A 25,261-nucleotide genomic window follows, 5' to 3' on the forward strand; every position below is an offset into this window, starting at 1 on the left:
AATTCTTCCAAATTCATTCCGTGGGGTCAACATTACTCTGAAGAACTCTGACAACTCAACCCCCAAATAAATCATCTGATTAAAAATGGGGAGAGGTGGATGCCTGGGTGGCTTAGTTGGTTAAGCATCTGCCTCTGGCTCAGGTCATGATCCCAGGGTCCTGGGATCAAGTTCCACATTGGGGCGCCTTGTTTAGCATGGAGCCTGCTTCTCCCTCTACCTCCCGTTGCCCCTGCTTGTACATTCTCTCTGACAAATAAAATCTTAAAAAAAAAAAAGGGCAAAGTACCTGAATACACGTTTTCCCAAAGACATACTGACGATGAACAGACACACGAAAAGATGCTCAGCATCACTAACCAAATGCCAATCAAAACCACAATGAGGTATCACCTCACACCAGTCAGAATGATAGTATCAAAAAGACAAGAAATAACAAGTGTTGCTGAGTATATGGGGAAAAAAGGGAACCCTCATGAACTGCTGGTGGGAGTGTAAATCGGTATAGCCATTATGGAAAACAGTATGGAGGTTCCTCAAAAAATTAAGAATAGATATACCAAATGATCCAGCAATTCTACTTCTGGGTATTTATCTAAAGAAAATAAAAACACTAATTCAGTATCTGCACCCCTATGTTCCCTGCACATTATTTATAATAGCTAAGACATGGAAGCAACCTAAGTGCCCACTGATAGAAGAATAAAAAAAGAAAATGTGGGGGGCACCTGGGTGGCTCAGTGGATTAAAGCCTCTGCCTTCGGCTCAGGTCATGATCTCAGGGTCCTGGGATCGAGACCCACATCGGGCTCTCTGCTCAGCAGGGACCCTGCTTCCTCCTCTCTCTCTCTGCCTGCCTCTCTGCCTACTTGTAAGCTCTGTTAGGTAAATAAATATTAAAAAAAAAAAAAAAGAAAATGTGGTACACACACACAGGAATATTACTCAACCACAAATAATGAAATTGTGCCATCTGCAACAACATGGACACCCCCCTTCCATAGATTTTATCTGAGACAGAAAAAGAGAGGGAGGGAGGGAGAGAGAGAAAATGAGCATGCACGAGCAGGGGGCAGGGGCAAAGGGAGAAGGAGAAGCAGACTCCCTGCTAAGCAGGGAGCCCAATGCAGGACTCGATCCCAGGACCCTGGATCCTGATGGAGCCCAAGGCAGACACTTAACCAACTGAGCTACCCTGGTACCTCAACATGGATGGACCTTGAGGGCATTACGCTAAATGAAACAAGTCGAGAAAGACAAATACCGTATGATCTCACTTATATGTGGAATCTTAAAAGAAAAAGGATGAATAGAAAAAATTCCATGCTTTTAGACATAAAGAACAGACAGGTGGTTGCTGGAGGTGGGGGGCGGGGGTGGGGTAAATGAGTAAAATGAGTCAAAAGATACAAACTTCAGGTATAAAAAAAGTCACAGGGGTGCGATATATAGCTTGGTGACTACAGTTAATACTATATTACCTATATGAAAGCTGCCAGGAGAGCGCATCTTAAAAGTCCTTGTTACAAGGAAAAACTTTTTTTGGGTAACTGTACATAGTGACAGAGGTTAACTAGACTTATTGTGGTGATCATTTTGCAATGGATATACTGAATCGTTACTTATATATCTGAATGAATGAATGTCAATCATACCTCAATAAAAAAAATAGAGGTGATAAAAAATATTTTAATGAAAATCAAACGAAAAATAAACATATCCATTTGGGGTAAAGCCTTGCTTTACCCCAAATTTTGCTAACCTGCTGTCACTACAGTTTGCTTTTTCTAGAATTTTAGAGAATTGGAATTCATAATAGGTGCTCTGATTTTTTTCACTCTGTATAATTATTTTAAAATTCCTTCTTCTTACATGTATCAGTAGTCATTTCTTTTCATTGCCAAGAGCATTTCTATACTATGGACAAACTACAATGTGATCCATTCACTTGCTGATAAAAATGTAGATTATTTCCAGTTTGGCTTTTAAAGCTGCCATGATCTTTTGTGTGAACTTGAAAGTCAGTTTTGCTAGTTATATATCCTTGGCCCACAAATTTTCCTTGAATATTGTGAATTTTTCTTTTTCTATGCATGGATCATTGCTGTTGAGAAATCTGATGAAAGTCTAATACTGTTTCCCTTATAAGTCCCATGGCTTTTTTCCCCTAGATGACTAAAGAATTTTGTTTTAAGGCCAGTAATTTTATTAAAATTATGTCTTTTCTGCTGGTGATTCTGGGTTGATATATATATACACACACATACACACATATTTAGTTATTCTATTTCTGAAGTAGGCTCCAGCCCAACATGAGGCTCGAACTCATGACCCTGAGATCAAGAGTCACACGCTCTACTGAGCCAACCAGGCTCCCTTCTGGGTTGATATTCTTAAGTGCAAGGCATGCTCTCTCAAAATGCAGTTTCCAAATAATATTGTTTTATAATTTTAAGATAGTTTTCTTTAGTTTTTATCATTTGTTCTTTTTTCTTTTTCAGGAATTCCTCATATTCATGTTTCTTCTTTGCCTGTCTTCATTTTCTCAAACTCTTTACCTACCTTTATTTTCTGGATTTTAAAAAATTTCCTCTTTCCGGAGTTGCCTGGGTGGCTCAGTCACTTAAGCAACTGCCTTCAGCTCAGGACATGATCCCAGCCAGGGTCTTGGGATCAAGCACCATGTTGGGCTCCCTGCTCAGTGAGGAGTCTGCTTCTCCCTCTCCTTCTCCCCCTGCTTATGCTCTCTCTCTCAAGTAAAATCTTAAAAAAAACCTCTTTTTAAACTTATTTCTCTTAAGGCATTATCTGCTGTATTTATTTGTTCTTATATTCCTTCTAATTTAGTCTTTACTTCTGAAATGATTTTTTATTCCTAATTCTTTCCTAAATTCTGTCACCTCATTTTGGAGTTTTTCTAATTTTGACTTATGGTATTTTTTTCACATCTTGTAATATTTAAAAAAGGTTTCTTAGCTTCATTTCAAATAGTGGGTGACAGCTGGTTCTGTTTTGTGGGCATGTCTTCTTTCACTGCTTCTCAAGAGGTTATTCTGTGTATTCTTTTTTCTAATTTTAAGTTTTTAATTCTAGTTAGTTAACATACAGGATTAGATTTAGTTTCAGGTATACGACAGAGTGATTCAGCACTTCCGTACATCACCCAGTGCTCATCATGCACTTCCTAATCCCCACTATCTATTTCACCCATTCCCCACCCTGCTCCTGGACAATTTTTTTCCCCCTAAGAAACATCTTTAAAACCTTCAGAAAACTAAGGAATCTGGTTAAGGTTAAAGCTCCTATAAATTTCTAATGTACATTATATACATTGAGAAGAGTGTACATTACTCAAATATTTTAATAGCCTGATTACTTCATCCCCTCTTAAATTAGAAACTTTTGAAGTAAGCTGCTGCCCACCAGCCTCTAAACCAGTTTCTATATTCTCTTCCTTTTTTGGTAAGTCAAACTTTATGTGCTTTTGCCTCAAATACTGTTCTGTTACTTTTTTTTTTTTTAAGATTTTATTTATTTATGTGAGAGGGAGACAGTGAGAGAGAACATGAGATGGGAGAAGGTCAGAGGGAGAAGCAGATTCCCCATGGAGCTGGGAGCCCGATGCAGGATTTGATCCCAGGACTCCGGGATCATGACCCGAGTCGAAGGCAATCGCTTAACCAACTGAGCCACCCAGGCGCCCTCTTGTTACTTTTATTTGAAATTAGTTTTCCTGACAAAGTGAGGTTCAACAATGCCTTTCAAGGTAAGAAGTTTTTGTTAATGTATGTGTTGACAAATGTGACAACTTGCTTTCAGGATTTCTTGGCTCTGTTCCCCTCCCTGACTTTGGTCTATATTCTCTTTCCTTTTTCTGTGTCTCCCTCCTGCTCCATGTTGATTTCACTCCCAGTTTCTCCTCACAAGAGGCCCTGTCGTGGAAGCGAGACTTAGTGGGTTATCAGGGTCAGATCTCTACAAGACGCTTTAATCCTTCTTAGGCTGGGCAGCTTGCACTCGCCTGGTATAATATAGTACAAAACCCCTCCTGGTGAGTTCTCCAAATATAATATAGATAGCCAGTAAGCATGTGAAAATGTGCCCAACATTAGTCATTAAAGAAATGTAAAAATTGAAGCCACAATGAAGTACCACTTCACAAATACCTGAATGGCTAGAATGACAACAAAAAAAGATGTTAAGAGTTGGCAAGGATGTGGAGAAACTGAAACCCTTATACATTGCTGGAAGCCATGTGAAATGGTACAGTTACCTTGGAAAAGTTTAGTAGTACCTCAAAAAGTTAGAGACTTTCCATCTTAGTAATTTTTTTTTTAAAAGATTTTATTTATTTATTTGACAGACAGAGATCACAAGTAGGCAGAGAGGCAGGCGGAGAGAGAGAGAGGAAGGGAAGCAGACTCTCCACTGAGCAGAGAGCCCGATGCGGGGCTCGATCCCAGGACATTGGGATCATGACCTGAGCCGAAGGCAGAGGCCTTAACCCACTGAGCCACCCAGGTGCCCCTAATTTTTTTTTTTTTTTAATATTTATTCAAGAGAGAGAGAGAGAACATGAGCAGGGGGGAGGAGGCAGAAGGAGAGGGAAAAGCAGATCCTCTGCTGAGTGGGGACCCTAATGTGGGGCTTGATCCCAGGACCTTGAGATCATGACCTGAGCCCAAGGCAGATGCTTAACTGACTGAACCATCCAGGCGTCCCTGACTTAGTAATTCCACTCCAAGGTACATACCCAAGAAAATGAAAAACATACATTCACAGGGGCACCGGGGTGGCTCAATTGTTAAGCATCTGCCTTCGGCTTAGGTCAGGATCCCAGGGTCCCAGGATCGAGCCCCACATCGGGCTCCCTGCTTTGCAGGTAGCCTGTTTCTCCCTCTCCCACCTCCCCTGTTTGTGTTCCCTTCCACTGCTTGTGTTCCCTCTCTTGCTGTCTCTCTCTGTGTCAAATAAACAAATGAATAAAATCTTAAAAAATAAACAAATACAAATACATGAATCTTCATAGCAGCATTATTCATAATGGCTGAAGACGTCCATTAACTTATAAATGGCTCAACAAAATATGTAAATTCACACGCTAGACTATCATACAGCCATAAAAATGTATAAAGTACTAATACATACTATGACATGAAGCCTAAAAACATGTTAAGTGAAAGAAGCCAGTCACAAAAGGCCATATACAGGCATACTCCATTCAAGTGTGCTTCACTTCACTGAACTTCAGTTACTCTTTTACAGACTGAAGGTGTGTGGCAACCCTGGGTCAAACATGTCTATTGATGCCATTTTCCCAACGGCATTTGCTTACTTTGTCACATTTTGTTAATTCTCACAATATTTCAAGTTTTTCATTATTATATTCATTATATGGTGATCAGCAATCTTTGATGTTATTAGTGCAATTGTTTTGGGCTGCCATAAATTATGCCCATATAAAATGGCAAGCTTATTTGATAAATGTGTGTGTTCTGACTGCTCCACTGACTGACCGTTCCCCCATCTCCAGCCCTCTCCTTCAGTCTCCCTATTCCCTAAAACACAATATTGAAATTAGGCCTGTTCATAACCTACAATGGGCTCTAAGTGTTCAAGTAAAAGGGAGAGTACCACATCTCTCACTTTAAATCAAAAGCTAGAAATGATTTAGCTTAGCGAGAAAGATATGTCATAAGCTGAGACAGACCAAAAAAGCTAGGCCTTTTGCATCGAACAGCCAAATCGTGAAGGCAAAGGAAAAGTTCTTGCGGGAAATGAAAAGCGCTCTTCCAGTGAACACACAAATGATAAGAAAGTCTAACAACCTAAATGCTGATATGGAGGTTTTTTAGAGGTCTGGAGAGAAGATACTACCAGCCAGCCACACCATTCTCTTAGAGCTAAGGAGAGCAAGGTCCTAACTCTGTCATTCTGTGAAAGCAAAGAGAGGTGCAGAAGCTGCAGAAAAGAAGTGTGAAGCTGGCAGAGGTGGTTCACAAGGGGGAAGGAGAGACACCGTCTCCATGACAGAAAAGAGCAAATGAAGCAGCCAGCACTGATACAGAAGCTGCAGCAAGTGCTCCAGGAGATCTGGTGAGATCATGAATGAAGGCGGCTGCACTAAACAACAGATTTTCAACATAGATGAAACAGCCTTCTAGTGGAAGATGCCATCTACGACTTGCCTGACTTGAAAGCTTCAAAGGACAGACTGACTCTCTTGTTAGGGACTAATGAAGCTGGCGACGTGAAGTTGAAGCCAGTGCTCATTTATCATGCAGAAAATCCTAGGGCCCTTAAGAATTATGCTATTTTGGGGTGCCTGGGTGGCTCAGTGGGTTAAGCCTCTGCCTTTGGCTCAGGTCATGATCCCAGGGTTCTGGGATGGAGCCCCGCATCCGGCTCTCTGCTCAGCAGGGAGCCTCCCCCCGTCCCCGCCGCCTGCCTCTCTGCCTACTTGTGATCTCTGTCAAATAAATAAATAAATCTTAAAAAAAAAAAAAAAAAGAATTATGCTATATCTACTCCGCCTGTGCTCTATAAATGGAACAACAAAGCCTCAACGGTGGCACATCTGTTTCCAATGTGGTTTACTGAACATTTTAAGCTCACTGTTGAGACCTGTTGCTCAAAGAGTCCTTTAAACTGTTACTGCTCATGGACAATGCACCTCTTGGTCACCCAAGAGCTCTGTTGGAGATGTACGAGATTAATGTCATTTTCATGCCAGCTAACAACATGCACTCAGCAATTTCCATGGATTAAGGAGTAATTTCTACTCTTAAGTCTTATTATGTGTTATTATAATATGGTTATAACTGCCATAGTGATTCCTCTGATGGATCTGGGCAAAGTAAAGTGAAAGCTTCTGGAAAGGATTCACCATTCCAGATGCCATTAAGAACACACCCTCATGGAGGACTCCCAAGGGGTTCAAGACTTCAGGAAATAAGTAACTATGGATGGGGTGCAAAAGGAACTGGAATTAGAAGTGGAGCCTGAAGACGTGCCTGAACTGCTGCGATCTCATGATCAAACTGTGACAAGATGAGCAACTGCCTTTTTTTTTTTTTTTATATTTTATTTATTTGACAGAGAGAAATCACAACTAGGCAGAGAGGCAGGCAGAGAGAGAGGAGGAAGCAGGCTCCCTGCGGAGCAGAGAGCCCGATGTGGGGCTCGATCCCAGGACCCTGGGATCATGACCCGAGCCGAAGGCAGAGGCTTTAACCCACTGAGCCACCCAGGTGCCCCGAGCAACTGCTTCTTATCAATGAGCAAAGAAAGTGGTTTCTTGAGATGCAATCTACTCCTGCTAAAGATGCTGCAAAGATTGTTGAAATGACAACAAAAAATCTCACATACATTTCAGTCAACAAAGCAGCAGCAGGGTTTGGGAGGACTGACTCCCATTTTGAAAGTTCTAGTGTGGGTAAAATGCTATCAAACAGCATTGTATGCTACAGAGAAATTGTGAAAGGAAGAGTCACTGATGTGGGAAACCTCAGCGCTGTCTTATTTTAAGAAATTACCACTGCAGCCTTCAAAAACCATGATCAGTCAGCAGCCAAGCACTGAGGCAAGATCCTCCGCCAGCAAAACAGTATTATAAGTTGATGACCACTCAGATAATTCTTGGTATTTTTCAGCAATAACGTAAATTTTAATTAAGGCATGTACACTATTTTTTAGACCGAATGCTATTACTGCACTAAGAGACTATAAGACTCTATGACTATAAGACTACAAAACGGTGTAAATGTAACTTTTATATGCACTGGGAAACCAAAAAATTCCTCTGACTCCTTTCATTTCAGTGGTCTGGAACCAAACCCATAATAGCTCTAAGGTATGCCTGTGTTATAGGATCTTACTCAGAGAAAATGTCCTGAATAGGCAAATCCATACAGACAAAAAGTAAATTAGTGGTTGCATAGGTAGGCGGTGAGATAGAGACCGACTGCTAATGAGGATTCTTTCTGGGGTGTTGAAAAAGTTCTGAAAATGAGCAGTTGATAGTTGCATAACTTTGTGACTACAGTAAACCCTACAGAATTGTATACTTTAAAAAGCGTGAATTTTATGTAAGACAATTGTGTATCAAAAAAAAAAAAAAAAAAGGTTAAAAACAAAAGAAACGCCCAAACTTTTCCTAGTTTCAGCTGCTGTTCTTAAACTGGCCAGCTACGGGATACCTTGGTGGCTCAGTTGGTTAAGAATTGGCCTTCAGGGGGCACCTGGGTGGCTCAGTGGGTTAAGCCTCTGCCTTCGGCTCAGGTCATGATCTCAGGGTCCTGGGATCGAGCCCCGCATCGGGCTCTATGCTCAGCGGGGGGCCTGCTTCCTCCTCTCTCTCTGCCTGCTTCTCTGCTTACTTGTGATCTCTCTCTGTCAAATAAATAAATCTTTAAGAAAAAAAAAAAAGAAGAAAAAAAGAATTGGCCTTCAGCTCAGTCATGATCTCAGGGTCCTGGGATCGAGTCCCGCATTGGGCCCCTTGCTCAGCAGGGAGCCTGCTTCTCTCTCACTCTCTGATAGATAGGTAGACAGATAAATAAAAACAAAACGAAACGAAACTGGCCAGCTATGCTTTCCAGTGATGCCTTGTGGGCTATTTTGGCAGTACTCCCCTTCTCAAGTCCGTTAGAAGGCACCCCGTTGCTCCCTCCTGCTCAGATACCATTACAGTGCAATCTTATGGTTGTTGCAGGTTTATTCCTCTCTGCTTCTATTTTGGAGTTTGTGGAGATATCTTGTTACCTAGTTTTGCTGTAAATGTTTCTGAGGTTTTGGTTGTGCTATCCAGCTGCTGTGCTGGTTTTTACGGAGATGAGGAAAGACTGAAAAGCTGTGATGCCATTCCCCCAAATCTTCCCAGAAGCCTCTCAGCCTATTCACTTTCACAAGTTAGTCAGCAGATGTGAATTTCTCAAATTCAGGGGATCCACTCAGATTCCCAAGTATAATGTCAAGCTTGGGAGCTACTAAGTTTCCATCTGGGTAGGTTTCAGAAGTTTTTGGGGCCACCAGAGCTCAAAGTGTTGTCCAGTGAGAAAGCACAGATTCTGAATTCTAATGCCGGTACAGGACCTTATCTAAGTCATTTACTTTTTCTGAACCTCATCTGTCTCATCATAAAACAGAAACAGGACTACTTACCTTGCAAGTCTGTACATTTCATAGTTTCTTCTTTCATTTATAGACATTTGTGAGGATTACATGACACACAGTGGGGACTCAAGTACTGTGAGATATTCCTGCACCATCCATGGTGCTTTCTTGACTATTTCAACATCTAATGACTGTAAGTGCAAGGAACCGTATTCCTATGATGCCCTTTATAACACCACTCAATTCTAGGGGGGCCCAATGACCACTGCAAGCATGTCAACCTGAGATGCCCATAGTAAAGGTAGCAGGGAGACAGGCTGCTGCTGCCACTTTGCTAAGGCCCTGACCCTCTCCGACTTGGGCGCCTTCAAGGAGGAACCTGTGCCAATTCCCTGCCCTGGGCTGAATGAGGCGGCCTCCCTGAATGCAGTGTCTGTCTGGCTTCAGAACTAAAGAGGCTTGAAACTGACCCTCCAAGCATGTCTGAGCATCAGTCCCTCCCCAGCCCCCTGCACAGTAGTGATGCTATTCCTGCCACCTCTCTAGGGAGTCTCCAGGAGACACACAGCAAGGCAGCAGAGCTACCCTCCAAATACAGGCAAGGTCTGGACTTACTGTGTGAGCGTTGTTGATCTTCTTCACTTCCCACTGGCCCTCCCCGGTGTATGTCAGCAGGGAGATGGCCCCATCTGAGCTCCCACAGGCCAGTATTAGGCCATAGTCATGGGGGGCCCAGCACACAGAGTTTACTGCAGGAAGGAAGGAGGCATAGTTAGCAGACTTTGATTTCCCAGGTTTACCGTTTTACTATATTTTTAAAATAAAATTGCAGGGACCACTAGGAGGAAGATAAGAAGATTCTGAAAACCCATCACCTACGAAAATCGTAATTTCGTAAACTACAGTCTACCTTAACAAAAGGTAGGATGAGGTGAAACAGATAAAGGGGACCGAGAGTATGCTTACTGTGAGAAGCATGGAGTAATGGACAGAAATAGTGAATCATAATACATACCTGAAACCAGTATTGCATCATATGTTAATAAAAATAAATTACTAAAACTAGGAAAAAAAAGTAGAGTAGACAATAATCTAAGAATAAGGCCAATACTTAAAATAAATAAAATTAAAATAAAAAACCCACAAAAAGACCTCACTGCATTTTTTTTCCTTTTCTTATTTTGCTTTAGACTTGCTTTAGGTCTTAGGGCCTTACGTCTGCTGTGGACAGACAGCAGAAAAGCCAACCAAACCCAAGGGACAAACAAGGAGCATCACAAGGGAAAGGGCATGGGAGCGTCAGCCAGGGCACAAAGCCCCACCCAACTGCCCCCACCACACTCACTATACCTGAGGAGTCGTGTCCTGTGTGCTCATGCGTCTTCTCCCAGGTGCCATTCTCCTCCTTCCAGATAATGACTTTCCGGTCATAGGAGCAGGATGCCAGGATGTTGCCATACATGGGGTGGGCCCAGGCCACTTGCCACACAGGACCCTCGTGACTACAAGGGGAGAGGGTCAGAGGCTGATGGATACATGGGTCACAGGAACCTCAGTGCTCTGCCGCCCACTACTTTGCACCAAACTGAATGGCTTTCTTGGTAGGCAAATACAGTATCTCAGGACAGAGGTGCCTGAGGATTTCTTAAGGGAGAGCTATAGGAAGTCACTGCCAAAAGGGACCTTTGTTGGGCACTGAAGATCCTGAGGCCCAGAGGTCCCAGAGGCTTTGAAAACAATTCAGGACTCTAAGACAGCCTCTCTCTCCTGACCAGACAGAACCCTCTCCACCTCGACCCACATTGCAGCCAGAACCACCTACATCGGCGATCCTCAGGAAAAACCTCTCAGCCTATTCATTCATCTGTGCGCCGATCAATTCAGGGTTTGCCCCCACAAGTGCTCAGGAAGTATTTGTAGAGTGAATTGCTACTTATCCTTCCAGATGGTTAACTTTTTGAGCAGGCACTATCTGTTTCATATTTGCCACTATTCTTTTAATTTGTTCAAGGGCATGCCTCTCCTCTGCGCTTCTGATCTTTATGCATTCACCTGGAGTTTTATTTGAGCACATACCTGGGGCTGGGCTCAGTACTGGGGCCACCTCTCAGGTCCAGGCAAGGGCTGGGCACCAAGCACACAAGAAGTGACAGGGCAGTGAGGTGACACCCCAGGATCATTCACCCTCACTCCCCATTCACTCTAACTATTTGACTTTAGGCAATGGCCATGTCCTTCCTATGGCTTAGTCTCCTAATGGAAATATCAGCAAGACTTCTTTCTTGGTGTGCTCAGGAGGGGAAATACAGGTGATAACTCAGGTAAAAAGCCTGGAACAGTGCTGGGCACAAGAAAAGGAAAAACCATTCATGCCTGTCAACTGGTATTGCTGTTCCTGTTCACTCCTCCAACCCAGGGCTGCAGACACTCAAAGTGTCTGCCTCCCTCTGGCTGGGAAAATTCCTAGGCCTCACAAAGGAGCCACAAAGGAAACTGTGAGGAGATGAAAATGTCCTATAACTAGCGTAGTTTTAACTGAGGCAAAAAAAAAGAAAAAAGAAAGAAAGGGGTGTGAATTTTTTTTATCCCTCTAATATTGCACATCTTTTCCGTGTAAGAAAAACAGGACTGAAAGCACTGAGTGACAGCGGATGTGACCACTTCTGCCAGTGCCAGTAGCAGGCAGCTCTCTGCACAGCCAGGGAAAGCAGTATCTGACCCTTAGTCACTCCATTTTTGACATTCAGGAAGATGGGAACTTCGACACCCCTTTCCCTAAGTGGCTACTTAGTTATGCCTTAATTCAGTTAATCTGTACTGAGCTCCTACTCGTCAGGGTTCATAATTTCTCCTGTGCAGTCTGCTGAAGGCTTTCTTCCCTACGCAGAATAATGGATACAACACACACAGCTAGGATTATAAAGGAAACCCAATTATAATGAAATACACTTAGTAAAATGTTAAAGATGGATTTATTATATAGGGACACATGTACTTCTGTTAGCACATTAACTAACAAACTCTAGTGGCAGGTCCAATAACCACTCTCCTTTCAAAGTAGTGATAAGCCTAAGTGCTATTTTGAGACAGCTAGAACTGGAATGTGATATGAAGACAGCTGTGTCTTCTACTGGTAACAAAGTTACAGATGCTCTGAATACTACTGTGGCTTCTAGCCTACATCCATCATTGAAAGAAATGCTAAATATCTGAGTCACTGACAATAAATATGTGATTTTTTTCTCAGCCCTAGTTCACCAGCCCCAGAATTCTAACCACAGAACCCTTGGAAACCTGTGGATTCCAGGTTAAGAACTCCTATTTATTTGGAAGGCAGTGAACTGAGGGAAAACAGTACAGGTGTAGCCATAAAAATGAGCCAGGATCTCAAGAATCTTAGTAGGGAGAGGGGAAATAAAACATTTGTAAATATTCACTGAGTATCTGCTATAAGCACGCAAATAGGCAAAATTATAGGACTTATGTAATTAATAATGCATTCTTACATTAATATTATTCTTTCTTTGATTACATTAACATCATTCTTACATTACTGCCTTTAGTAACACTTTAGATCAGGTTGGCTAAACTTTAAAAAAAACAACAACAGGTGCCTGGGTGGCTCAGTGGGTTAAGCCTCTGCCTCTGGCTCGGGTCATGATCTCAGGGTCCTGGGATCGAGCCCCATATTGGGCACTCTGCTCAGTGGGGAGCCTGCTTCCCCCTCCCCTCTGCCTGCCTCTCTGCCTACTTGTGATCTCTGTCAAATAAAAAAAAAAAAATCTTTAAAAACAACAACAACAACGAAAAAGTTCTTTCCCACTTTTAAAAGCAGCAATAGGGGGCGCCTGGGTGGCTCAGTGGGTTAAAGCCTCTGCCTTCTGCTCAGGTCATGATCCCAGGGTCCTGGGATCGAGTCCCGCATCGGGCTCTCTGCTCCGTAGGGAGCCTGCTTCCTCCTCTCTCTCTGCCTAGTTGTGATTTCTGTCAAATAAATAAAATATTAAAAAAATAAATAAATAAAAGTAGCAATAGCTACCAAAAGCATGCTGTGAACAGGCTCTACCTGGGAGGAGGCAGCAACTGCCCATTTTGAGGGTTAGCAGATAAAGCCTTTGAGAGCTACGTAGACTGACTCTTACCCAAGGTCTTCTGGTGGGTTTTTGGGAAGCAAAGTTGGGATTCATTCCTGGATCCATCAGCCTGATGTGTATGCTGAGGACAGCAGCCTGGCTGGGACTGGCGGGGGTGGGAGGAGTGTCCCCTCTGCTAAATGCACTGTGGAGCTCCTCTGATCTGGGTCTGAGAAGCCCAATCATTCTGAGACCTCACCCAGACTTGGCTGGACTCACCCCCTGAGGTCGGCAATGAGAATCTGTCCTCCATTTCGCACATCGAAGATTTTGACAGACCTGTCTGATGAGCAGGTTGCTAGGCGGGTGCCATAGTAGTCCATCTGGGCATCGTGCTGCAAAGGGAGGACAGCTTGAGAAGCCTGCAGGCTGGGAGGGTGGGGTGAGGTGGGGTGGCCTAGTCACCAGGACAGAATCTAGTATGGACCAGAGTTTACCTGATAATAATCTAACCTCAAAGCAGCATCATTTTCAGGCAACAAGCTAGCATCTCCAAATTCCATTTCTCTGACAGGAATGTCGTTCTGAAAGGGACAACCCCCCCCCCCCCCCCATCCTAGCTGCTTTCAGACACTTTACATAGAGAGGGAAGCCGTTTCCAATCCTATTCTGTAGGGTGGGTATGGGAGACAAAACAATGGCTAGCTAGCCTCCCTTTTCTTCTTCCATCCTCAGGCCCCACCATGTTCTGATGCTCTGTAGGATACTGTGGAAGATGCCTGGAGTTTCAGCTCAGTCCCAGAACCCAGGGCTGATGGTGACACAAAGGAGTGGCCTCTGAGTGCCTGTAGAGCCCTAGTGAGATCCTTCACAATGCACATCTGGCCTGGACACAAGGTTCTATTCAGACATTGGGGCTCCTTCCCCCACCCATGGCCCTAGATCCTTTGTGGACCTTTGTTCCTGGATTTTTACTAGACCTTTTCCTAGTAGTATGCCTAGAACCCCAGACTCTCCACCTATGCCTTAAATGTCAATAGTTCCACCACTGATGAACCAACCTTCTCGTTTCTGACTGGCCATGCAGACCTAGGGCTGGTCCCTGCCTACAGCTCTCGTCTTTTTCCTCCGAGCTGCAATGCCTGCTGTCCCACTGAACATCCTGGCCCTTCCTGTTTGTTGCCTATTCCAACAGACAGCACCTTCTTCAGCTGTCTCACGCTAGGGGTTTTAGGAACTATTAGCCGTCATTCTTACTGTATTCAGGAACAATTAATATCCTTTCAACAGAAGTGGTCATTCTGTTTGCTTCAACATTCCTTCCTCACCTCCCTGAGAAAAACATTCTGGGGGTACCTGGCTGGCTCAGTGGTTAAGCCTCTGCCTTCAGCTCAGGTCATGGTCTCAGGCTCTTGGGATCGAGCCCCGCATCGGGCTCTCTGCTCAGCAGAGAGCCTGCTTCCCTTCCTCTCTCTCTGCCTGCCTCTCTGCCTACTTGTGATCTCTCTGTCAAATAAATAAAAACAAAAATATTAAAAAAAAAACAAAAAACATTCTGATTCTTCTTCAGAAGCCAACCCTCTCCACTACTCTAGGTCTTGGCTTTTTGGAAGACAGGCATTGCAAGCAGTGTTTAGACTTCTCAGGTACTTCTGCCGAGTGCTATCACACACTTCGGGAGGAAGAAGGGGATAGTCCTTAAAAGATTTAAATACATCTCCTGACCTTACCTGTTGTTCAGAAAAAATTACATTGATTTCCTTGAACCTCAGTTTCCTTCTCTTTAAATGGAGCTAATGGTGGCATCATTATGGCTACCACTATGGCTATTACCATAGGTGATGGTGGCATCTGCTTTAGGGGTTGCTATGAAGGTTCAATGAGACACTGAATGAAAAGTGTAGGGCATGGGGTCTGACAGTGAACATGCAGACATCAGCATTGCTATTTTGCCTCATCTGTTTCTCAAACCCAAACTACTCAAGTAGGTAGCATATACGTTATTTTTCCCATTTTAGCTGTTAGGAAATCAAGGCTAGCTCAGAAGAGTTAAGAAATGGGCTAGGGAGTCTCAGATTGGATTTTCTTTTTTTTTTTTTTTTTTTTTTTTTTAAAGATTTTTTAAATTTATTTGACAGAGAGAGATCACAAGTAGAGAGGCAGGCAGAGAGAGAGAGAGGGAAGCAGGCTCGCTGCTGAGCAGAGAGCCCGATGCGGGACTCGATCCCAGGACCCTGAGATCATGACCTGAGCCGAAGGCAGCGGCTTAACCCACTGAGCCACCCAGGCGCCCCTCAGATTGGATTTTCGTACCCAAGGTACCACACTGTCTCCAAGAAGATGTGGTTAAATGACTGCATTCAGGAAACATATACAACTGTGAGACCAGGCAACGTATCAGAAGATGAAAAGCATCCGCTGATGGACAGGAGCCCTGAGATGAAATACTGTAAGCTGACTGACCAGAGAGTCTTGCTCAAAGTCTGCCTGGATTGCCTGGCCCTGCATGAAGCAGAGTCTGCATCTTTGCTGCTGGAGACTTTAACCTGTGGACCTTCTCCCACAGCCCTGTCTTCTGATACTGCCCCGTGTTTGTCTCTCAGGAAACACCCTGAGTTAATAACTTCTGGTTCACAGGGCTTTGCCTGGCCCACTATCTGTGGTGGTCCTGTCTGGCTCTGTTTTGGGCTTTCACTGTGCTTGCTCTCTGGCCTTGTACTGAGTCATTTTCCCATTCTTCCTTCCTTCAGCCCCCTTTCCGAAGGGGTTAAGCAGTGGCAGCATGGGGAAGGCAGGTGGAAAGACTATTGTCAAACTTTCACACCTGCTTAGCCTCCACCCCAGAGCAGGTTACTTTATTGGCCTGAAGACTGAGGGCCTTGAGCTATAAACCATTCCTAGGTTCCTCCCACCAGAGAGTGACCAGAATGCCATAGCCCTACCAACATAGCAGGCACTGCGGGGAGACTGACCGTATGCCGAGGCTACAGCCTGACTCAAGGGTGCAAAGCCACACTGGATTCAGGAATGATCAGCAGAAATGCCACATCTATAGTCTGTAAGGGAAGGCTAAAGGAATACTTACAATCGGGAGGAGAGGCAAGATGGCAGAGAAGTACAAGGCCCTCTTTCAACTGGTCCCCTGAATTGAGCTAAATATCTACCAGAACACTCTGAACGCCCATGAGATCAGCCTGAGATTAAGATTATACACTTCTGGATCTCTATGGTGGCAGAAGATCATCAGTGGAGAGGTGCACCTTGACTGGATCATGGTGGGTGTATTCAGCTATACATCCCTCAACCACCTCTCACCAAAATGACGAGGAGGAGGAACATCCAAGAGAGGAAAAATTCAGAGACTGTGCCCTCTGCCACAGAAGTATTGGATATGGACATAAATAATATGTCAGAAATGGAATTCAGGATAACAATTACCTAGCCAACGGCTAGGTTGGAGAAGACCATTAGTGGCAACATAGAATCTTTAAGGGCAGAAGTGAGATCTGATCTGGCAGAGATCCAATCTAATCTAAATACTCTAACAGCTAGGGTAAATGAGGCAGAAGATCCAAAATTTCGAATTAGTGATCTAGAAGACTAAATGATAGAAAAGAAGGATTAGGAGGAGGTCTGGAACAAACAGCTTAGATCACATGAAAACAGAATTAGGGAAATAAAGGACGCCAAATAACGTTCCAGTGTCAGAATTATTGGGATCCCTGAGGGGGAGGAGAAAGAAAGAAGACTAGAAGATATAGCTGAACAAATACTAGATGAAAATTTCCCCAACCTGGGGAATGGAGTAAGTCTTCATGTCCTAGAGGCAAAGAGGACACCCTCCAAGATCAACAGTCTAGAAAGAGACATGATTGTAAAATTCATGAGATAGAAATTCAGAGAGGATGTTTTAAGGGCAGCTAGGGGGAAGAGATTCCTTAGTACAGAGGAAGGACCATCAGAATAACGTCAGACCTGTCCACAGAGACCTGGCAAGACAGAAAGGGCTGGCAAGACATATTCAGGGCACTAAATGAGAAGAACATGCAGCCAAGAATATTTTACCCAGCAAGGCTGAAATTCAGAATGGATGGAGAGATAGAGACCTTCCAAGACCAGCAAGGTTTAAAAGATTATGTGGCCACCAAGGCGGCACTACAAGAAATATTAAGGGGGGTTCTATAAAAGAACCCATGAGTGACAAACAGAAATTTTCAGAGACAATCTACAGAAACAAAGACTTCACAGGCAACATGATAGCAATAAAAACTTATCTTTCAATAATCACTCTCAACGTGAACGGCTTAAATGCTCCCATTAAACAGCACAGGGTTGCAGACTTGATAAAAAGACAGGACCTATCCATATGCTGTCTACAAGAGACACATTTTGAACCTAAAGATACTTCCAGACTGAAAGTGAAGGGATGGAGAACCATCTTTCATGCCAGTGGCCTCAAAAGAAAGCTGGGGTAGTGATTCTCATACCAGATAAATTAGATTTTAAGCTAAAGACTGTAGTCAGAGATACAGAAGGACATTACATCATTCTTAAAGGGTCTATCCACCAAGAATTACAAATTTACAATTGTAAATATTTATGGTCCCAACATGGGAACAGCCAACTACATAAGCAAACTGTTAATCAAAATAAAGGATCATACTGAAATGAATACATTAATTGTAGGGGATCTTAACATACCACTCTCAGCAATAGACAGATCATCTAAACAGAAAATCAATAAAGAAATAAGAGCTTTGAATGACACATTGAACCAGACAGATCTCATAGATATATACAGAACATTCCACCCTAAAACAGAATACTCATTCTTCTTGAGTGCACATGGAACTTTCTCCAGAACAGACCACATACTGGGTCACAAATCAGGGCTCAACCCATACCAAAAGACTGAGATTATTCCCTGCATATTCTCAGATCACAACGGTTTGAAACTGGAACTCAAGTACAAGCAAAAGTTTGGAAGGAATTCAAACACTTGGAAGCTAAAGACCGCCCTGTTTAAGAATATTTGGATTAACCAGGAAATCAAAGAAGAACTTAAAACAATTCATGGAAATCAATGAAAATGAAGATACTTCAGTCCAAAACTCATCGGATACGGCAAAGGTGGTCCTAAGGGGAGAATACATAGCCATCCAAGTCTCACTCAAAAAAACTAAAAAATCCCAAATACACCAGCTCTCTTTACACCTTAAAGAACTGGAAGATCAACAACAAATTAAGCCAACCCCACAAACAAGAAGGGAAATAATTTAGAGCAGAGATCGATGAGTTAGAAACTAAAGATACAGTAGAACACATCAACGAAACTAGAAGCTGGTTCTTTGAAAGAACCAATAAGATCAATAAACCACTGGCCAAACTAATCCAAAAGAAAAGAGAGAGGACCCAAATTAATAACATTATGAATGAAAGGGGAGAGATCACAGCTAACACCAAGGAAATAGAAACAATCACTAGAAATTATTATCAACAGTAAGTTAAGGAACCTAGAAGAAATGGCTGCATTCCTGGAAACTTCCAAGACTGAAACAGGAAGAAATTGACAACCTGAATAGACCAATATCTAGTAATGAGATTGAAGCAGTGATCAAAAACCTCCAAAAAAGAGTCCAGGACCTGAAGGATTCCTTGGGGAATTCTACCAAACATTCAAAGAAGAAATAACACCTATTTTACTGAAGCTGTTTAAAAAATTAGAAACAAAAGGAGAACTTCCAGATTCTTTCTAGAAGCCAGCACTGCCTTGATTCCCAAACCAGGCAAAGATCCCATCAAAAAGGATAATTTCAGACCAAATATCCTTGATGAATACGGATGCCAAGATTTTCAACAAGATCTTAGTTAATAGGATCCAAAAATACATTAAAAAGATTATCTACCATTACCAGGTGGGATTTATCCCTGGGACGTAAGGGTGGTTCAACATTCGAAAATCAACCAATGTAATAGAACAAATCAGTAAGAGAAGAACCACAAGGTCCTCTCAATTGATGCAGAAAGAGCTTTTGACAAAATACAGTATCCGCTCCTCATTAAAACTCTTCAAAGTATAGGGATATAGGGAACATTCCTCAACTTCATAAAATCTATCTATGAAAAACCCAAAGCGAGTATCATTCTCAATGGGGAAAAACTGACAGCGTTCCCATTCAGATCAGGAACACGGTAAGGATGCCCACTCTTGCCGCTGTTGCTCAACATGTACTATAAGTCCTAGCAACAGCAATCAGACAACAAAAAGAAATAAATGGTATTCAAATTGGCAAAGAAGTCAAACTCTCTAATCACAGATGACATGATACTTTATATGGAAAACCCAATAGACTCTACCCCCAAACTACTAGAACTCATACAGCAATTCAGTAATGGGGCAGGATGCAAAAATCAATGCACAGAATGCAGTTGCTTTCTTATACACTAACAATGAAAATATAGAAAGGAAAATTAGAGAATCGATTCCATTTACTATGGCACCAAGAACCATAAAATACTTTGGAATAAACCTAACCAAAGAGGTAAAGGATCCGTACTCGAGGAACTACAGAACGCTCATTAAAGAAACTGAAGACACAAAAAGATGGAAAAGCATTCCAGACTCATGGATCAGAAGAATAAACATTGTTAAAATGTCTATACTGCCCAGAGCAATCTATACTTTCAGTGCCATCCTGATCAAAATTCCACCGACATTTTTCAAAGTGGTGGAACAAATAATCCTAAAATTTGTATGGAACCAGAAAAGACCCTGAATCGCTTAGGAAATGTTGAAAAAGAAAAACAAAGCTGGGGGCATCATGTTGTCTTGATTTCAAGCTTTACTACAAAGTTGTGATCACCAAGACAGCATGGTACTGGCACAAACCAGACACATAGACCAGTGGAACAGAGTAGAGAGTCCAGCTATGGACCCTCAACTCTATGGTCAAATAATCTTCAACAAAGCAGGAAAAAATATCCAGTGGGAAAAGACAAGTCTCTTCAATAAATGGTGCTGGGAAAATAGGACCATTGAAACTCAACCGTTCTCTTACATCATATAAGATAAACTCAAAATGGTTGAAAGACCTCAATGTGAGGCAGGAATCAAAATCCTAGTGGAGAGGGGCACCTGGGTGGCTCAGTGGGTTAGGCCGCTGCCTTTGGCTCAGGTCATGATCTCAGGGTCCTGGGATCGAGTCCCGCGTCGGGCTCTCTGCTCAGCGGAGAGCCTGCTTCCCTTCCTCTCTCTCTGCCTGCCTCTCTGTGATTTCTCTCTGTCAAATAAATAAAATCTTTAAAAAAAAAAAAAAATCCTAGTGGAGAAAGTAGGCAGTAACTTCTTTCAAGATATATCTCCAAAGGCAAGGAAACAAAAGCGATAATGAACTTTTGGGACTTCATCAAGATAAAAAGCATCTGCACAACAAAAGAAAGTCAACAAAACAAAGAGGCAACCCACGGAATGGGAGAAGATATTTGCAAATGACACTACAGACAAAGGGCCGATACCCAATATCTATAAAGAACTCCTCAAACTCAATGCCCAAAAAACATAATCACGTCAAAAAATAGGAAGAAGACATGAACAGACACTTCTCCAAAAAAGACATACAAATGGCTAACAGACACAAGAAAAAATGTTCATCATCATCAGCCATCAGGGAGATTCAAATCAAAATTTGAATTGAGATACCACCTTACACCAGTTAGAAGGCGAAAATTAACAGGACAGGACACAACAAGGGTTGGAGAGGATGTGGAGAAAGGGGAACCCTCTTACACTGTGATACAAGTTGGTACAGCCACTTTGTAAAACAGCATGGAGATTCCTCAAAAAATGAAAAATAGAGCTACCCTATGACCCTGCAATTGTGCTACTGGGTATTTACCCAAAGATACAGATGTAGTGAAAAGAAGGGCCATCTGTACCCCAATGTTCATAGCAGCAATGGCTACAATCACCAAACTGTGGAAAAGAGCCAAGATGTCCTTCAACAGACGAATGGATAAAGAAGATATGGTCCATACATGCAATGGAATATTAAGCAGCCATCAGAAAGGATGAATACCCAACTTCTGTATCAACATGGATGGGACTGGAAGAGATTATGCTGAGTGAAATAAGTCAAGCAGAGAGAGTCAATTATCATATGGTTTCACTCACTTGTGGAGCGTAAGGAATAACATGGAGGACATTAGAAGGAAAGGAAAAGTGAATTGGGGTAAATTGGAGGGTGAGACAAAGCATAAGAGACTGTGGACTCTGAGAAACAAATTGAGGGTTTTGGAGGGGTGGGGGATGAGTGAGCCTGGTGGTGGGTATTATGGAGGGCACGTATTGCATGGGGCACTGGGTGTGGTGCATAAACAATCTTGGAACACTTAAAAAAAATAAAATAAAATTTTTAAAAAAAGGAATACTGGGGCACCTGGGTGGCTCAGTGGGTTAAGCCGCTGCCTTCGGCTCAGGTCATGATCTCAGGGTCCTGGGATCGAGTCCCACATGGGGCCCTCTGCTCAGCAGGGAGCCTGCTTCCCTCTCTCTCTCTCTCTGCCTGCCTCTCTGCCTACTTGTGATCTCTCTGTCAAATAAATAAATAAACTCTTTAAAAAAAAAAAAAAAAGGAATACTTACAATCATGTCCTCATGGGAGGTGTCCACAGTGTTAATTACTGACACCTAGAACCAAAGATACGGTTGGTGAATGAATAGAAGGCAGTTAGAATGCAATCATCTTATTAAAACTACAATTCATTACCAAGGTTCTTGACTGCATTTGTTTGTTCACACATCAAACATTTAAGTACCTTCTTTTTGCTAAGCATCATGCCAGAGACTAGAGATATAGACACAAATAAGTGTTCTTGTCACCCCCCCCACCCCAAATCTTGTACATAGGTAACTCTACCATGGAAAGATAAGTAATAGCAATTTACATATACTGTAGCGGCCTGAGGAGCTGATGGTGGTAGACATGAACTGGGGCTTAGATGAGGAGGATTTGCCAGGTGGCACCGGGGAAAAAAACTACAGTCCAAGCAGAGGGAGTAAAGAGGGGACAATGGCAACCAGTCTTCACCACTCTTGAAGAGGGACACTGGGGGATCTATGGCTGTTATTCCCTTCCTGGATCACAGAGCTTCTGATCTCACAGGCAGTTTGGGGCATCTGAGAGTTAATAGCCAACACCTGGAGAAATGATTCAAGGTAGACTGCTCTCTGGTTCACCACCTATGACAGATCCTAGGCTCTCATCTACTGGGATCCAGGATTGAGCAGCTCATGGGGCTGGAACACAGATGTCACGGTCATCACTTTCCCACTCATTCTTTGAGGTCCAGCTCAAACTATGCCCCCCTTCTTGAAGATTCCCAGATTCCCCAACCAGCTGGACTCCTCTGAATATCTGAAGCACTGAATGTCTACAACATTTTATTCTCACAATAGAACACTTTGTTCTCACAACCAGAAGGTGAGCTCCTTGGACCCAGGGTCTGTAACATCCATAGTTCTGAAACGTTTCCAATTGCACAGTGCTTTGCAACCAAAAGGAACTCAGTGACTGCTTCCTGAATGAATAAGTAAATGAATAAAAAAGATTTTTACTTTGCTTCCAGGGATAAAAAAAGGTCGAAAGGGAGGTTTCAGTTTGGAGCTGGTACTTCTTATCACTTTCCCCATTTCATCTTTTTCCAGCACAAGCCCTGCAGGTATAAAGTCTGACTTGACGTTTCAGAGAGCTGGACACTGGAGGTGGACAGGTGCAAAGCAGTTCAAAGGTATTTATCAAGTAAGCACAGGTTCTTTCATTAAATTCGAGACTCCCTAAAATAAGCGGACCTTCAACGTCTGCAGAGGCAGTAAGAAAGAGAAGCGTCTCCTACTCTTGCCAAGCTGTCTGGGTTACAAAGTGCTTTCACATGTGCACTGGGAAGGGCAAAGGGCAGAATTAAGAGTCTCATGCTCTACCGACTGAGCTAGCCGGGCAAAGGGCAGAATTAATTGGAGCAGTCTGATAACTAAGGAACTGAAGGAGTCCAGAAAGGAGGGAGCACTTGAAATCACAGAGGTGGTTACAGGCGGAGCTGGAAAAAGAGCCCCCACCTGTTAATTCCCAGCTCACAAAGCTTTCCACTCAACTAGGCTGCCTAGCTGGAACATAAAGTAGCTGTGACACTGAATTCCCTAAATCAAAGGCTGAGGGCTAAGGACAGTCAGGAAGAGAAGTTTCCTGGTAGTTTCATGAGGTCACCAAAGGGACTTAAGGATAACGAGCATCTATTTTTAGCCACTCTCACCCACCAGCCAGGATGGTGAACATAATTCTGAACAAGTGTTTTTTGTTTTTTTTTAAGCTCCTTTCTAAAAAATCCTCCCTCCTAAGCACCTTAGGTGGTCTGATCCTTGTTAAGTAGTAAGAGGCAGCCCTTAAAATTCAGTTCTGCAGAATTCGCTGAAGAGTTAAAATTTCATTTAGGGAGAGAGCTGAGTATCAGAGCACAAGAGATTCTACTCAGCAGCTGAAGAATCAGGGGCCTCAAGAGATTAGTAAATTCAAACCCTGTAGGGCAAGAACTAAACCCAGTGTCCTGACTTCTGGTTCATCCAAGTTTCCTCAGTACCCCCCCGCACACCCATTTTCCTGAGTGCACTGGATACCTGAACCCCCCCACTCTGTGCCAGGCTCCAGCGACGCACTTTTATTCATTCGTTACCATTCAGGCATTCATTCAATGAGTAAATGTGGAATGACTGTACACTGCATACTACAGAGATTTAAAACCCGAGTCCCTACCTTCAGAGAGCAATTTAGCTCATCCTTACATCAGTGTCTAGAACTGCCCATCAACTTCGGAGCCCTACATCTATGTCCACATATTATCTCCGGTGGGAGAGGTGGTAGGTGGTAGAAGGGAGTGGCTACGTGGGTTGGAATCTCAGCTCTGCCACTTGACTAGTAGTGTAAGAGGCTTCACCTCTCCAAAGCTCAAGCTTCCTCATTTGTAAAGTATCGATAACAGAAGCACCTATTTTGCGGGGCTATTAGCAGGCTGAGATTATGAACAACGTCTAGAACTTACGAAGGGCTCGGGACACACTAGCTCCTACGATGTTCTGGGTTTTGTTTTCAATTGTTGGGGGAAGAGGAAGAAAAGGAGCGAGAGACGCGGTAGCGGCGCGGCCCGCAGAGTTCCAAGAGGTTCCTCCCGTTCCGAAAGGTTCCGAGGGGCAAGACCAGAACCCCGTAAAACCCAAACCGGCGGAGGGAACCTGAACGGCACCAGCCCGGAGCTTGAACCTTAGCACGGTCAAGGAACCCGGGAGAGGGCCGCGTCCCCGGTCCCCACACTCACCATGGCTGCGAACACAACAGCTCCCGCTCTCGGACGTGGCAGCTCCCAGCGGCGCCCCCTAACAGCTCACTTCCGGCGCCGGGCTGGTGGGCGGTCCGGCCGTGGCGCTGGAGCGGCCGGGTGGCAACGCGGTCCGTTCGCACAAACGTTCCGAGCCTTTCCGGGGCGGCACCCCCGCCCTCCCGATGCCCCTCCCCTTCTGTGCGCCGTACGCGTGAGACCGAAGGGGCGGGGCTCTCGTTTCCGCGGGCCTTGCGGTTCTTCTGTCCTGACCAGCACTTCCTTTTTGCTGAGCTCTATGCACGAAAGGAAGGATTCATAGCTATAGCTTCACCCGCCTCCCTCCGGTTCTGGGTGCGACCGGCCTTAGGATGAGCATTGTCGGATGAGTAATTTTGGGGGTAGTGGGTAGACTGACCAGATCTACTGTTGCTTCCTTGTTGTTGGTCCCTCCTCAGCACCCAAAGCGGGAACTAGGGGCAGAGAAGGCCAAGGAATGCCAACTACCAGAGGCTATGCCCAAGCCGTGGGAACCAATGTCTTCAAACTGCCCCTTCCCCACAGTCCTGGGGTCCTGTGAAGTAGAAACCCCAGACAGGGTGGGATCTTAGCTAGGCTCCTGCAACTAGAACCGAGACCCCAAACCCCAGTGGCCTCAGCCCCTCGGTCCGGGGCTTCCCGCAAGCACATGGAGAATGCTGTGCTGCTGGGTG

At 43.7% G+C, this 25,261-nt stretch overlaps 1 protein-coding gene across 1 annotated transcript in view; it reads right to left on the minus strand.

Moving 5' to 3' along the window:
* Positions 1 to 24,689, minus strand: part of SEC13 (SEC13 homolog, nuclear pore and COPII coat complex component) — a 43,422-nt gene extending 18,733 nt beyond the window's left edge. Inside the window, exons 1-5 of the mRNA XM_045991037.1 lie at positions 24,549 to 24,689; positions 21,829 to 21,873; positions 13,467 to 13,582; positions 10,465 to 10,616; positions 9,730 to 9,863 (exon numbers count right to left, since the gene is read on the minus strand). Of these exons, the coding sequence (XP_045846993.1) occupies positions 9,730 to 9,863; positions 10,465 to 10,616; positions 13,467 to 13,582; positions 21,829 to 21,873; positions 24,549 to 24,551 (450 nt within the window). The 5' untranslated portion in view covers positions 24,552 to 24,689. The remainder of the gene's footprint in view (positions 1 to 9,729; positions 9,864 to 10,464; positions 10,617 to 13,466; positions 13,583 to 21,828; positions 21,874 to 24,548) is intronic.
* Positions 24,690 to 25,261: the final 572 nt, after the last annotated feature.

Source organism: Meles meles, chromosome 20 (assembly GCF_922984935.1).
Source record: "Meles meles chromosome 20, mMelMel3.1 paternal haplotype, whole genome shotgun sequence".
In the NCBI taxonomy this organism is placed as follows: domain Eukaryota; kingdom Metazoa; phylum Chordata; class Mammalia; order Carnivora; family Mustelidae; genus Meles; species Meles meles.